The sequence below is a fragment of the Rhinopithecus bieti genome, unplaced genomic scaffold, assembly GCF_001698545.2.
Source record: "Rhinopithecus bieti isolate Rb0 unplaced genomic scaffold, ASM169854v2 scaffold_19018, whole genome shotgun sequence".
Classification (NCBI taxonomy): Eukaryota; Metazoa; Chordata; class Mammalia; order Primates; family Cercopithecidae; genus Rhinopithecus; species Rhinopithecus bieti.
Genome location: NW_016809658.1, coordinates 1,407,087 through 1,422,161, shown reverse-complemented (window position 1 = coordinate 1,422,161; position 15,075 = coordinate 1,407,087). Strand labels below are relative to the sequence as shown.

General features: G+C 46.4%; 1 protein-coding gene across 1 annotated transcript in view; it reads right to left on the bottom strand.

Annotated features, from left to right (window-relative positions):
- Positions 1 to 13,951, bottom strand: part of SPRED2 (sprouty related EVH1 domain containing 2) — a 129,030-nt gene extending 115,079 nt beyond the window's left edge. The window contains exon 1 of the mRNA XM_017890042.1: positions 13,157 to 13,951. Within this exon, the coding sequence (XP_017745531.1) occupies positions 13,157 to 13,182 (26 nt within the window). The 5' untranslated portion in view covers positions 13,183 to 13,951. The remainder of the gene's footprint in view (positions 1 to 13,156) is intronic.
- Between the last annotated feature and the right edge of the window lie 1,124 nt (positions 13,952 to 15,075).

Genomic DNA, 15,075 nt, shown 5'->3' with positions numbered 1-15,075 from the left:
TATACCTAGTCTCTAGGTTAGACTCACTTGCAATTCCCCCCATCCAACTCCAACTAAACGTCCTCTGCTTTCCTTCAGACCTTCCAGTAAATCCACTCTAGAGTACCAAGGCACCCTCTGTGTATTCATCCCTCACCCCCAAAGAGTGCCCACACTTACGTTCTTATATCCAGAATGCGGTTCATAACAATAATTCCCAACTTTCCAACCACAAGGACTCAAAGGGAAAAATTCAGGGAGCACTTCCCTTCACAGGGATTATAGTTGTGTGTGGGTTTTTTTTTTTAAATTAACTGTTGAGCCAAGAAAAATATATGCCAAACATCCACTGTGAATTCAGTAGTATTTTCATAAGGTTGTATTTTATTATTCTATAAATGTAGCTACATACACTGAAAGACAGTAATACATGTATTTGGGAGACTTACGTACTTGGTTCACAAAAATGCATGGAGTGCATATGGTTTCCCAGACACTTGTTTGGAAACCACTGGGTGGTAGCAATGGTTCAAGACTTGCAGATGAGATAGCTAAATGCTGGGGAGAGACCTTAAGTTTTAGTGACCTTCCTCTGAAAGAAAAATATGACAGCCAGGCCAGGTGCTGTGGCTCACACCTGTAATCCCAGCACTTTGGGAGGCTGAGGCGGGCAGATCACTTGAGGTCAGGAGTTCGAGCCCAGCCTGGGCAACATAGTGAAACCCCTTCTCTACTAAAATCACAAAAATTAGCTGGGCGTGGTGGCGCTTGCCTGTAGTCCCAGCTACTTGGGAGGCAGAGGTGGGAGGATCGTTTGAACCTGGGAGGCGGCAGTTGCAGTGAGCCAAGACTGCACCACTGCATTCCAGCCTGGGCAATAGAGCATGACTCTGTCTCAAAAAAAAAAAAAAAAAAAAAGGAAATATATGACAACCTAATGAAGATACAACCAGAGGGTCCAGAGGGTCTATGGTTAGTTTCATATTTCCCATTGTACCCACCTCCGTGTTGGAGTTACTGACAGCACAGGCCTTTGTATTTTTAGTACCTCTTTTGGGGGGAAACAAAGGGGCCTCTCACTTATTTCAGTCCTCTAGTTTATTCTTGTCTTTCCCAGCAAAGCTGCCTCAAGTAGAAAACCCTATTCCAATTCATATTCCAGTCTCTTCCCGATTTCTCACCAGAATTATCTCTAAAGAGTAAGCACTGACAAGTGATGGATAATTTGCATTTTAACCCTATTCAAATTTGGGTAAATGGTTTAATATGCATGCTAATATTCCATCATTATTCCAATTAAGGAAACTATTATGTTAAAGTGTTTAATCAGGAGAATTAGGGAGAACTCCAGACACCTAAAATTAACCTCTAATAGTCTTGACATTCATTTCATTTAAGTGCAATTTGCCAAGCTACAAGCAACTCCCGGTTAAGACTTCTGCTTAGGCACGTGGGGATTCCTGATAAGAACTAAAAGCAATTCATTTCCTAACTACATTGATGTCTAAAAGAATAAACTAAAAGGGCCACAATACAATCAAATTCCCAAGCAGTCACATTCCAAGAGATTTAAACATCATCATCTTGATTCCCAGTAACAACAATGCTCTTTGCATCAGAAACAACACAACCACTTCCTCTTTCTCTGACCTTCTCTGTTTAATTACTTCCTGTGATTTCTTCTAGGGCTGAGCGCCCAAGCTTCCCAGGGCGGCAGCCTTTCCGTGCATACATGACTGATTTGTCTGGAAGGTGCAGAATGCCAGCTGACAGTCAGACATTACACATACAGTTTGGGACTTCACGTTTCTTTTTAAGTGATGGATCTCACGGGCCTTCTGGCATTCACCAAGAACTCTCTTTCAGCCATAAGAAAAGAAAAAATTCTTCTAGTACATTTCTATCTAAAATCAAGCTGTACCTCAAAGTTGGAAGTCCTGCCAAGAATGGGGAAGGGCAGGCACCTGATGATACCTCTCAGTGCATGAGCATCACCTCCTTATCAAATGAGCCTCTTCAGCAAACATTCAAAATGCCAAAGATGTGAAGTCATCTTTTTATTAGGGTCTGGACAATGAAGACAAACCATCACAGCCACGGATAAGCCCATGGACCCTCAGTGGCATCATTACTGGGGAGTTTGTTAAGAATGCAGAAATCTCAGGATCAGAATCCTCATTTTACCAGATTTCCCCAGAGAATCCCTATGTAAGTTCAGGTTTGAGAAGCACTGCTACGGGATGCTCCCCTCAAAACAGCAAGGCTACAATATAGGTCCAGGTATTAGACATATTGCTCTCACAAGCTTTCCATCAGGGTAAGTTGGCTTACTCTTTCCAAAACAAGTATTTGTAGAGTTGCTGTTTATATCTCAGTATAGAAAAGGCCACCTGGATGGGCACTGGCTCCCTACTTCATAGAAGAGCTGAACAGGAATGCGAGGAAGAAATGTCACTGCATAGTTCTGAGGTGTTTACAGGATTCTAAATGAGTTCTAATTTCATTTGCTCAACAGTAATATAAACCAAGCTATTCAGGCAACACATTTTTTTATACGAGAAAACTGAGGCCCTGTGAGGTTGTAACCCAGAGTGTTGTTCTACAGATGTTAAGATTTGAAGTCAAAGGACCTGGGTTAAAAATAACAAATCCTGCTGTGTGTGTGAGCCCAGGCAAGACAGTGCCCTCTCAGAATCTTTTCTTCACCTGTGGCATGTGGACACTTGACTGTTGGACATATTCCACCCATGCGTGAATGTGTACGTGCCTGTACATACAACACACACACACACTCACACTCTCTCTCTCTCTTACCTTCACTCATTCTTTCTCTCATACCTAAAAACGACTTGAAAAGCTTGCTTGTTCGATGATTCTGGCAAGGGCCTGTACGTCCTTTGTTAATGCTGTGCATGAAGAGTTCCCCTCCCCAAATATGAGAACCCCAACACTTCACATTTCTAGTTTGCAGCTCTAGGAGGAACCCAGCAGGAAGTAGGGGAAGAAAATGGAAAACAACTCTAGTAATCAGTTAGTCAGTCATCAAGAGGGCTGTCCTCCCACCTTAAAGCAGATGAAACTGTCTAGCACCCTAGAATGTAAGCGCCCTGAGGGCAGGGACTTCCTGAGCCACAGCTCTGGTATTGTATGGCAGGCTAGGTGCTCTATATTTGCAGTAAGTGAATACCACATGGCAGGCATTCAGTGGCTAGCGGCTACCTCTCCTCTGGCTGTACTTCCACTCATTTATTTTATCCAATACAATAATTTATACATAATTTTGCAATTGGGGCCTAAGTAGATTCTAATTCAAGTTATTCAGATTCATAGTCTACCACACTCCAAATCAACGCCTATAATCTAGTATCCCCGATTTTCCTTAGTACAAAAAACATCTTAGAATGGACGGTAAGGTCTTCAAAGATTTTTTGTTGTTGTTTTTTGTTTTTACAAACAGCAGAGTACTGTTCTGAAATGTGCTCACACACAGATCAATGAGAAGACAATCATTATTAGGCCTCCAGGGCCAGAGGTGAGCTGTTGAGCCCAGGCACATCATTCTAGCAAGGCAGATTTGCTTTGGGAGTCTGAGTCTGAGCAAAATCAAACTTGACTTAGCCTTTAAGCAAAGGGGAGAAATCTAATAACTATATTAAGACTACAGTCACATGTATGCTGCTTTAAAAGATCTATAAAAATGAGTAAAATTACTGGGATGTTGACAAATTAAACCTCTAGTCTAGCACTACATCTGTATTCCCACTCCATCATCCATTTTATACCTTGGCTGGAAAAATAAAATGAAACTCCAAACATGGCATTCAAGTAGACAAAACATGTCATAAGCCAAGTGACTCCTAAGAGGATGGTCAGTTCCACCCATCCCCACCAAGCCTACTGACTTTTGTGTTAGAGACAATTTGAATGCTGTTGGTAGTAAGATTTCTAGACCACATATCAGGAATGGCACAGGGATGGCAGGGGAGCCAAGGATGCTACTACAGGTAGGTACTCTTACCCTAAGAGAACAGACAAGCTATAAAACTCAGAATCTCAAAAAGCACAGCCAACTGGGATCACTGAGTAAAGGGGCCAATGGTCAGCTGGGCATCATTGATTATCACAGTACAAAAACTACCAGGACAGCATTAGAAAGCCAAAAGAAACAGTCAGTCTTAGAACATGACTTCTAAATCCTAATTATCCTCCCACAAGCTCCCTGAGGAGCCTTGAGCAAGTCATTTCAGCTCTCTAAGGTATAAAGTAAAAATCTCGGCCGGGCGCAGTGGCTCACGCCTGTAATCCCAGCACTTTGGGAGGCCAAGGCGGACGGACCACAAGGTCAGGAGATCGAGACCATCCTGGCTAACACGGTGAAACCCTGTCTCTACTAAAAATGCAAAAAATTAGCCGGGCGTGGTGGTGGGCGCCTATAGTCCCAGCTGCTTGGGAGGCTGAGGCAGGAGAATGGCGTGAACCTGGCAGGTGGAGCTGGCAGTGAGCCAAGATCTGGCCACTGCACTCCAGCCTGGGCGACTGAGCGAGACTCCGTCTCAAAAAAAAAAAAAAAAAAAAGGTAAAAATCTCGTTTCCTGCCTTGAAAAGTTCATGGATCTCCTCTGCCTTGTAAATTCTGAAAAGAAAGAACACCTTATTACATGATGTGGGACAGACCTGGGGTAGATGGATGCCACTGAATCTGAATTTATCAGGTGCTGTGCTAAAATGTTTTACCCAGGCTACCCCGTTTATACTTTTGAGATGGAGTTTCGCTCTCATTGCCCAGGCTGGAGTGCAATGGCGCGATCTCTGCTCAGCACTATCTCTGCTCACTGCAACCTCCACCTCTCGGGTTCGAGCGACTCTCCTGCCCCAGTCTCCCAAGTAGCTGGTATTACAGGCATGTGCCACCATGCCCAGCTAATTTTGTATATTTAGTAGAGATGGGGTTTCTCCATGTTGGTTGGTCTGGTCTTGAACTTCCGACCTCAGGTGGTCCGCCCGCCTCAGCCTCCCAAAGTGATGGGATTACAGGCATGAGCCACCATGCCCCGCCCATTTCTACTTTTTAACAGCCTATCAGGTAAACAGCATAATGAACTTCATTTACATTAACCCAGGGCTGGTGGCTTAGGACACTTTAGCAGGGTCCCTTAGTGGGGGAGGAGGTATGATCTCACTCCAAAGTCCATGATTCTTCCACTACCATCATGGCAGCCTCTCCTTTAGTAGTTTTGAAAAAGCAACTCAAAGTCTTTTTTGGATATAGGTATCCAAAAAAGATAATTGTTAAATTATCTTTAAATTGCAAAAAATTGTTAAATTTTTATACAAAGTACAATTATTTTTTCAATTAATGAATAGTTACTTCAACAAATTGATAAATGTTTACAGAAAGCCTACTATGTGCTCAGCGTTCTACCAGGCCATGGGTATGAGGGTTAATAAATTATTCTCACGGGGCATGGTGGTGTATACCTGTGGTCCCAGTTACTTGGGAGGCTGAGATGGGAGCACTGCTTGAGCCCAGGAGTTCAAGGCTCCAGTAAGCCACAATTGCACCCCTGCACTCCAGCCTGGGCAACACAGCAAGACCCCCATCTCTAAAAAAAAAAAAAAGTAATAAAAATAAAAAATAAAGCTATTCCCATGCCAGGTGCAGAGGGCTCATGCCTATAATCCCAGCACGCTGGAAGGTCGAGACAGGAGGACTATTTAAGGCTAGGAGCTCAAGGCCATCCTGGGCAACATAACAATACCTCATCTCTACTAAATACTTAAAAATTAGCCAGGTGTGGTGGCGCACACCTACAATCCCAGCTACTCAGGAGGCCAAGGCAGAAGGATCGCTTTGAAATATTCCAGCCTGGACAACAGAGCAAGACCCTGTTTCAAAAAAAAAAAAAAAGCTATTCCTACACCTAGAAAGACAGAAGGGCCAAGTTTCTCTGTGCATTCTCAGTTAGTATGTGATGCAAATACAAAATAAACAGTGTGTATCTGAAAAGTCAGTACTGGAGTCCAGAGCCAAAGCAAAGCAACAAGAAAAAGAAACAAAAGGAATAAATAATGAAAATGGAAAGACAAAAATGTCATTACCAGATGAACAAATGAAAGTCAATTAAAAACCTTAACTGATAATTAAGTTTTAAGCATTTATAAATGGACCACAGGAAATACATCGAAGAACAAAAACAACCAGATCTAAAAAATCATTATTCCAGGACACAGAGGAGCCAAAACCATACATTTTAGAAGCTTCCAATATTTGTCCTAATCTCTTCCATCACAAGTGTTAAATGCTAAGGGTGAAGTCAAAATCTGTTTCTTTACCTTTACCCTCTAAGTGCAAGTAAACACAGAAAGTTTGTTTTTAAATAAATATTCAACTACCCTTTGAGAGTAGCAGGAAGAACATAAGCACAATTTGATAATATGTGTGCAATATGCCACATGTGAACATAATGTTGATAAAGGTTACCTGAGAAAGGGAAATGGGTAGTTAGGAAACAATTGTCACTTAATTTAGCAAAATCCTATGATCCTGGCCTGACTTTCCTTCTATGACACAGGACATATGTCAAGGTGTAACAATCCTTCATGCCTATCCAGGGCAAGCATATAAAAAAACATATTTTGCTCCACGGGGCACTGGAGCATCAATACAAAATATTTCTTTTTTTTTTTTGAGACGGAGTCTCGCTCTGTTGCCCAGGCTGGAGTACAGTGGCGCAATTTCGGCTCACTGCAACCTCCGCCTCCTGGGTTCACGCCATTCTCCTGCTTCAGCCTCCTGAGTAGCTGGGACTACAGGCGCCTGCCACCGCACCCAGCTAATTTTTTGTATTTTTAGTAGAGACGGGGTTTCACCGTGTTAGCCAGGATGGTCTCGATCTTCTGACCTTGTGATCCGCCCGCCTCGGCCTCCCGAAGTGCTGGGATTACAGGCTTGAGCCACCAAGCCCGGCCCAAAATATTTCTTCTACTTCAAAGTCACTAAAAGCCCTAGAAAATGCCTTAAAAGCACCATCAATGTTCTAGTCTTAAATAGTAATTTTTAAATATTTCTAAGAGTAAGTTATCAAGTTTATCGATATGATGGGGTCTTTTTTAAAACTTGGCCTAATTCATCTTAGTAAAACAAGCCCAAACAAATAATCACATACACCAAAATTTTCTGGTCTGCCTCTATTATAATCTTGTTCAACTTCTGAAAATTTTGCCGTTAGATTGTATTTGTGTTCAGCTGGCAATACAGGAATAATGCCAATATTGGAGTTCATTGGCACAGCTGTATCCACCCTCAAGTGTTAAGACTCCAACAGAACCCTGCAGCTATTGCAAATTGTTAATATTGTGACTTCTGCAGAGATTCTCCTGCAGAGGCACAGAAACAGGCCCTGTCTTATTGTGCTCAAGATTTTCTACTTGTCAGTTCTCGCAACAATAACGGAATCAAAGTTGGTTTTGAGTTACCAATGACAGATCACTACCACCAGATAGTTCTGTGCGGAATTTCCACAAAATACCAGAGGCTTCATGGTTGAGTTTCTCAGAAGGAGGCTTATATATACCCTAAGTTAACCAAATACAACAACTGTAATTATTGCATTAGTCAGTAGAGATGAAATAGCACTTTAAAATAATTAAATCCATTATTTTATTCAATAGACATTAAGCAACCACAATGTGCCCAATGATGTTGGTCCAACAACTAGAAAACTAGGCATCTGAGATGTAACCTTGAATCCAAAAAGCTCATATTCAGATGCAGAATCTAGCTTGGTATAAGTCTAACTTGAAATGATAATTGCCATATAGTGTAGGGAAAAAAATACTACACACAGACATCGATTTTGACTTGGATTTTGACTTTGACTTGATTTTGACTGGGAGGAGGGGGTTGTGGTGGGAAAGTCAAAAAGGACCACCCAAACGCAATGGCTCAGAGATGGCTGGGGGCATAAGCAGAATGTCACCTACTGGAGAAGCGAAGTAAGAAAAAGGAGAATTTCAGAATAAAAGCAAGAGTAAGCAAATTGCTAAGGCAAAATAGTTCTGGGTATTGCTACTGATCCACTTTGTATATATTTTACTGGTTAAAAGGACAGGAAAGCAGAGGGGACCAGCTTTAGTCAGATTATTAGCACTTGCTAATATTCCCATGGAAACAAACCTAGACCACCACCAGCTGATGGAGCTTAGTCCACTCCAGGTCTACTACTTCACTAGCTGTTCAGCCTTGCACTAGGCACTTAACTTTATGCTATGACAGGTCCTAGCTTACAAGCTCCTTAAGGTCTTTCCAGTTTTTTTTTGTTTTGTCTTGCCTTTAACTTTTTTTTTTCTTGAGACAGGGTGTCACTCTGTCGCCCAGGCTAGAGTGCAGTGGCACAATCACAGCTCATTGCAGCCTCGACCTCCTGGCCTGAAGCCATCCTCTCCCCTCAGCCTCCTGAGTAGCTGGGACTACAGGTGTGTGCTACTACACCTGGCTAATTTTTTATTTTTATTTTTTGGTAGAGACAGGGTCTCACTATGTTGCCCAGGCTGGTCTTGAACTCCTGGCCTCAAGCCATCCTCTGGGCCTGGGTCTCCAGAAGTGTGGGGATTTTCTGAGGAATAAATCAATATTCTAATTCTGCACAGCCAACTCCGTATTTTTAACATTTAAGGGTTCTACTCATATACAGTAGAAACATACCCCCTGGTAGAAACATACCCTCCTTTTTAAGGCTAACACAAAGAAAATGGATCAATACTCACTGTATCAGTTTAATTTCCACAACTGTCATTTCAGTTAATGTAGATCTAACATTCCAATAATAACCAACTCTGAATCTGCACTACTCCCACTATCTTTAAGGTGTATCACAGAATTCTCAAACCCAAATTTATTTAAATCCATTTTAATTCAGTATGCCCCTCATGCTTCACAGCATTTTCTGGGAAGATAAGTGAAGTGAGAAAAATTATGGAAATGACAGATTGTCACCAATTCAGAAGAATAATGAACAAGCATGATTGGCAGAAAGGCTGCGAGCTCTGAGTCAGAACGACTGAGACTGGACACCCCCACCGGTTCACAGTGGTTAGTTAAGAGCACAGAGCCCTTCCTGAACCAGGCTACTGGAGTGCTCAATTCCCAGCTCCTTCAGTTACTCATAGCATGACCTTGAGCAAAGGATTTCACCGCTCTGTGCCTCACTTCTCTCAGTATTTAATAGGGATAATAATACTGTCTACCTCACAGGATTTTTAGGAAGACTAAATGAATAAAGTGCTTTAAAAAAATGTTTGCTTTCTCAGGCAACTAACTTTCTCATCAGTTAAATGGGGTAATACCTTCTTCACAGGGTTATCTGAAAAGCTGAGCTTGAAAGAAATCTATCTCAGTGCCCTGCAGAGCCACACAGGGCACCTGTTTTATGCCTAGTCCTGTACTATAAGCTTTACATAGGCTATCTCATTTAATTCTCAAAGCAGCTCCACAAAATAGGTAGTGTCTATTCCCATTTTGTCCACTCCACACAAAACCAACATGACATATGAAAGTAAACTGCCTTAAATCATAAAGTGAGCAAATGGCTAAGCCTTAAGCCTTAAATATATGTGACAAATGCATTTAACTTGGGGTCTTCTATTGGTCTCTGGCTGAATAACCAGTTATAGAAGACATTTTTGCAGACAGTTCAGGCAGAGTGTTAAAGACATCAGGGAATTATTAATTTTGTAAAATGTGATAGTAGTATTGTGGTTTCACAGAACAGTATTTTTATTTCTTGAGAAGTAAGCTCAATTATTCAGGTACAAGAGTCCCAATGTCTGTAATGTCTTTGAAATGGTTCAGCAAAACTATTCACGCCTGTTTTATTAATGGAAAACCTTTCGCCGTTAGGAAAAATATGACTGAAAGGGAAGCTGCAAATCCATTCCCAGCAAAGACTGAGTTACAGAGAAGAGTTCATGAAAGGAACAAAAGAGAAAGCTGAATGGCAGCTCGATGTCTCCAGGGTTAGAGCTTGGTTCAGGAAGGTTTATCTTGTCTGCGAATTTCCAAGCCATTCATAGCCATGATCAAATGCTTTAATTTTTAAAAAACTTCCACTCCTATGCACAGAGGACAACTTACAATAGTTTGCTGATGCTCTTTACTTCTTAAATTATATTTTTAAAAGTCTGTAGAATTGTAAATTTTAACATGCATTTTTGTGGGGGGGAGAATGAAAGACAGAAAATGGTCAGTGTATTTTCTATATGCAAGATATCTTTTGGGACCATCGTCAACAAGAGCAAAGAGACTTTCCTGAATTACCATATATTAGAAGAACTTTAAATTGACATGGAAAACAACATTAGAAAACAAAACTTTTTTAAAATTAAGCACAATTTTACCATTTGCAAGATTCTGATTTACTGCATTCTGATGTTAAATGAAACATATTATCTGGACCATTCAACAAAAGCTTTACTATATGTAGACCATCAAGTCTATTTTACCTAAAGTACAAATACATCTTCCTTACGTCTCCAGTTTGATGCCACAGTTCTCTTAAGTAACAACCCCTGCCTGGTTCCAAAAGGTATCTGAGAGACCTCAAACATTAAATCATTACAAGAAAAAAATAGAACAAAATTCACCCAAAGTAGGAATCTAGCAAGAACCTAAGCAAATATGGCTACCTTAATCAAACAATAATTTTAGCTCTGGACTTAAAGACAGTGGCAGCAAACAACAACTGAACAACAAAAAAGCAATCACAGCAAGCTCTGTAATTCAGAGAGAGAAACCTTACTGTCACTAACATTTAAAAGTAATTTTTCAGATGCGTCATTACACAGGTACGTTGAACATAATAATAGACGGTAGCTACCATGGCAGTTTACAGCCCACGAAGTTGCTTTCTTCTCAGACATGTAAAGTCTCGTGTCAAGGTCATCACATTAAAAATAACCCCTATAAGCCCATTTCTTCAGTGGGCAAGATGCCAAGGCTTCTCAGTCTCTAAGTGAAACTAGAACTCCTCAAATATCTATCCTCTCAACTGGACTTGTGGCAGCAGTGGAGGCTGCGGCTTCATGCTGAACTTGCTCTGAGAGCCTAAAATGGAACTATTCTTTTCTCGCTGGTGATCCCACTCAAAATCCTTCTGCTTTGGATAGCAGATGGAGAAAGATGCAAGGCTGACAAGCTGCCACAAAAAGGGCCAGGTCAGGCCTGTATTCCCAAGGGGTGGAGCCAAGGTACAGCGGTCAAACCTCTCCAAGAATCTGCAAGGCCAGAGCACAGCAACCAACCTCACTGCCACTGCTGCTACTCCGTGTGCAGGTACAATCGAGGGCGCATAAAAATACTGATTTATTGGCCACGTTCAAAAGGCAGCAAGGCCCAGCAGCATATTCCTTCTCTATATTTCAGCCCTAAAAGCGCAACTTTTTTTCCATTTTACCCTTTTAAGATGCTATATACGAAGACAAAGCAAAACGTCTGAAATAGAAACACCAGCAGATGTGGTGGGACATCTGCGACAGGCACACCAGCAGGGATCCTCTCCTGTGACGGGTGTCTGGAAGATCAGGGGTTACTGCAGTCAAAGTTCCCTGGGGACTCACAGGAAGGAAATCGAAATTCCTTTTCCCAAACAGCAGCCCCATTCCCGCCCAGACTGGCAACAGCAGACGCCAAAGGATAAAGGGGGTATATTTAATAAAGTGAGATGATTTCTTAGAGTAGAGCACAACACTGTCACCTGCTGCAAGAGACAAGCCTCCCTGTCGCCCAGCCCTGAGTCACTTCCCCTCCCAGCACTCTTGAGGCCCAATGCCTGCGGGGGGCAAAAGACCTGGGGCCTCTGGAGCACGCCTCCCGCAGCCCGCACTCCCCTGCAAAGACGCACGCGGGGCCTCCCTCCAGGGCGCGTCCCCGCGGCTGCCAACTGGCTCTTTGAGCCCAAGCCCGCGCCGCCGCTACCTTGGCTAATGGCAGCACTGAATGAAAGGAACCGATGCAGACTCCGGATTTATGAATGTGCAGGGGAGGAGGGGAGGGATATCATGTGACAATAAAGGAGAGCGTCTTATTCACAAAAAAAAAAAAAAGTGGCTGGTGGCGGGCACAGCCACTGAGCAGCAGCGGCGGCCGCCGCGCGATGACCGCTCGGACCCCAGGCAGAAGACAGAGGTGTCGGGCCCCGCGGCCCCGCCCCCGTCGCACCCAAGACTGAAAACGCCTGGGACCAGGGAGAGAAAATGCCAAACTGGACCCCTGGACCGCGAGGCAGGAGGCAGCTGCACCTCCGCCCCGGGCTGGCGACAGTCACGGGTCCCGCGCGGGGCTGCCCGGGATCCCTCCGGCGGAGCGCCCCAAGCATTGTTCCCCTCGGGCCTGCGGGCCGGGCACAAACCCGTGCACGCGCACCCGCGAGGACACACACACACACACACTCTCCCCCAGCGCGCTGCCCCGCACGCCCCCGCCGCACTCGCCTAGGTCCGCCCCGAGCCGCCTGACCCCGCAGGACGCGTGTGCCGACCACAAGCGCGTGCACAGGCACTCACGCACCGCGGGGTCCCTCGGGCGGCTCCAGCACGCCGGCCCGCGCGGGGACCCTGGAGCACCAGACCCCAGCGCAGCCCGCGCCCGTCCTCCTCTCGCTCCGCCGTGTTTTTTATGAATGAAAATGTGGTATGCAAATGAGAGCGATTCAAGAAAACGAAATGGCGGAGCCTAGGCCCCAGTGGGCTCAGGAGCGGACTGCGGGGCTCGCGGCGCGGCGGGAGTCACAAAGTCACTGTGCAAAAACCCACCGGCCCCGGGAAGCCGGAGTGGGGGTGTCAGGTCTTCCGCTCCAGCCGCCGAGGATTTCGGGGGCGGGGGGGCGGTTGCTGTGAGTCCTCGGAGAGGGAGCGGGGACCGCCCGGAGGTCACCCGCACGCCCTTGGCCCCCGGAGCGGCCACCAGCCCGCCAACCCTAGGCTTGCGCCCGCCAGCCCGCAGCAGTTTTTGCCCCCTCCTCACTTCAACAATCAGGGAAGCCTCGCGTCCCAACCCGGACAGGTCAGCGAGTCTCTGCACCCCACGCCAAGTTCACCCAATAAGCGTCCCCGCCCGCATCCTCAGCCCCGGCCCCACGCTGCCCCGCGGGGCACCCTTGTCCCACCCCGCGACCAAACTTACTCGTCCGGGTGTGTTTCTTCGGTCATTTTCTTATTCACCTAGACGCCTGTCCCGCGGCGGGCAGCTTTGCTCCCTTCATCTTCCTGTCCGCTCGCCCCCCTTCTTCACATCTCCGGAGATCGCCTGATTTGGGGAGGGGGGGCGGCTAGAGATGGGGGCGCCGCAGCAGAAGGGGAAGCAGGGAGCGGGGTGAGGTCTGGGGGAAGGGGTGCAAAGGCAGGCTGCAAGGAGAGTGAACGCCGCAGCGCCGTGGGGAGAGGCGGGCGGAGGCTCCGGGGCTCGGGAGCGGGCAAAGGGGCGAGATTTGGGAAGGGGACGGCGGTGGGGAGAGCAGAAGAAAACAAGCGCGCCTTGGAGCGGCGGGGACTGCTGCGAGGAGGAGGAGAGTGCCGGCCGCGGGTGGGGGGACTCGGTCCGGGGTCGCCCCCAGGGGGCCGGGCCAATCACGGTTCCGGGGAGCGGTCGGCGGCCGGGGGAGGTGCGCCTGGGAGGCGGTGCAGGGCGCCCCGTCCGAGCCCCATCTCTCGACTCCACCGATTTACTCCATATTGGATTCTCACCGCCGCCAACAGGAGGAGGAAGTAGGGCGGAAGCGATGACGTCTTCCCAGCGGCCAGAGGTGGTGGAGTGCAAAAAGCTTCCTACTTGCGACCGAAAAAAACGGGAGAAAAAAAAAAAAACTTTGTCCCGCCTACTGAACACGCCCGGCTTCCTCTCCCCCTCCCTCCTGGCTTCCACTCCCGGGGGAGCCGCGGAGCCGGGTTGTTTGCTTGCGCCGCGAACGTCTGGCTCCGAATCCTCCTTGATTAGGGCTCCGGGTTTTAGGAAGCCCGAGAGGAGAGAGGAGGCGGGAGCGGAGGACTCTTACACATCTGGCTCCCGTTTTGCCCCTCCCTCCTTCCAAACCCCAAGATTAAAATCGGGGGGTTGGGCGGGGGCGGAGATGCGAAACTCAAGGGAGGGGAGGGAGTGAAACAGCTGAAGAGGTGCTCAGGCTCAGAGGAACAACTACCCCCCACCGCAGGGTGGGAAGGTAGGGGCGGCGCAGGTGCCAGGGGCTGGCTTCTCCAGCCCAACCCAACCAGAAACGGGAGGGGGTTCGACTTTGCCAAGGTTCTGAAAGGCAGAGGCTTTTCCGTTTCACGTGAATCTTGTGATTTTTTTTTCTTTTTGTCTCAACAGAGGAACGGATTTTTGTTTTGTTTTGTTTTGTTTTGAGATGGAGTCTCGCTCTGTCCCCAGCCCAGGCTGGAGTGCAGTGGCGCGATCTAGGCTCACTGCAACCTCCACCTCCTGGGTCCAAGTGATTCTCCTGCCTCAGCCTCCCAAGTAGCTGCGACTACAGGCGCGCGCCACCACGCCCAGCTAATTTTTGTGTTTTTAGTAGAGACGGGGTTTCACCGTGTTGGCCAGGATGGTCTCAATTTCTTGACCTCGTGATTCGCCCGTCTCGGCCTCCCAAAGTGCTGGGATTACAGGCATGGGCCACCGCCCCCGGCCAAGGAACGGATGTTTTTAAGAATCATTACTCGTGCAAAGCCCAGCACAGCCCAGAAACGTTTCCATTTCCGTAGAAACTATGGAAATTCTCGCGTTAAGAGGCAGCCCCGGCCGGGCGCGGTGGCTCACGCCTGTAATCTCAGCACTTTGGGAGGCCAAGGCGGGCAGATCACCTGAGGTTGGAAGTTCGAGACCAGCCTGACCAACATGGTGGAACATCGTCTCTACTAAAAATACAAAATTAGCTGGGCGTGGTGGCGAGTGCCTGTAATCCTAGGTACTCGGGAGCCTGAGGCAGGAGAATCGCTTGAACCCGGGAGGTGAAGGTTGCGGTGAGCCAAGATTGCGCCACTGCACCCCAGCCTGGGCAACAAGAGCGAAACTCCGTCTCAAAAAAAAAAAAAAAAAAAAAAGAAAGA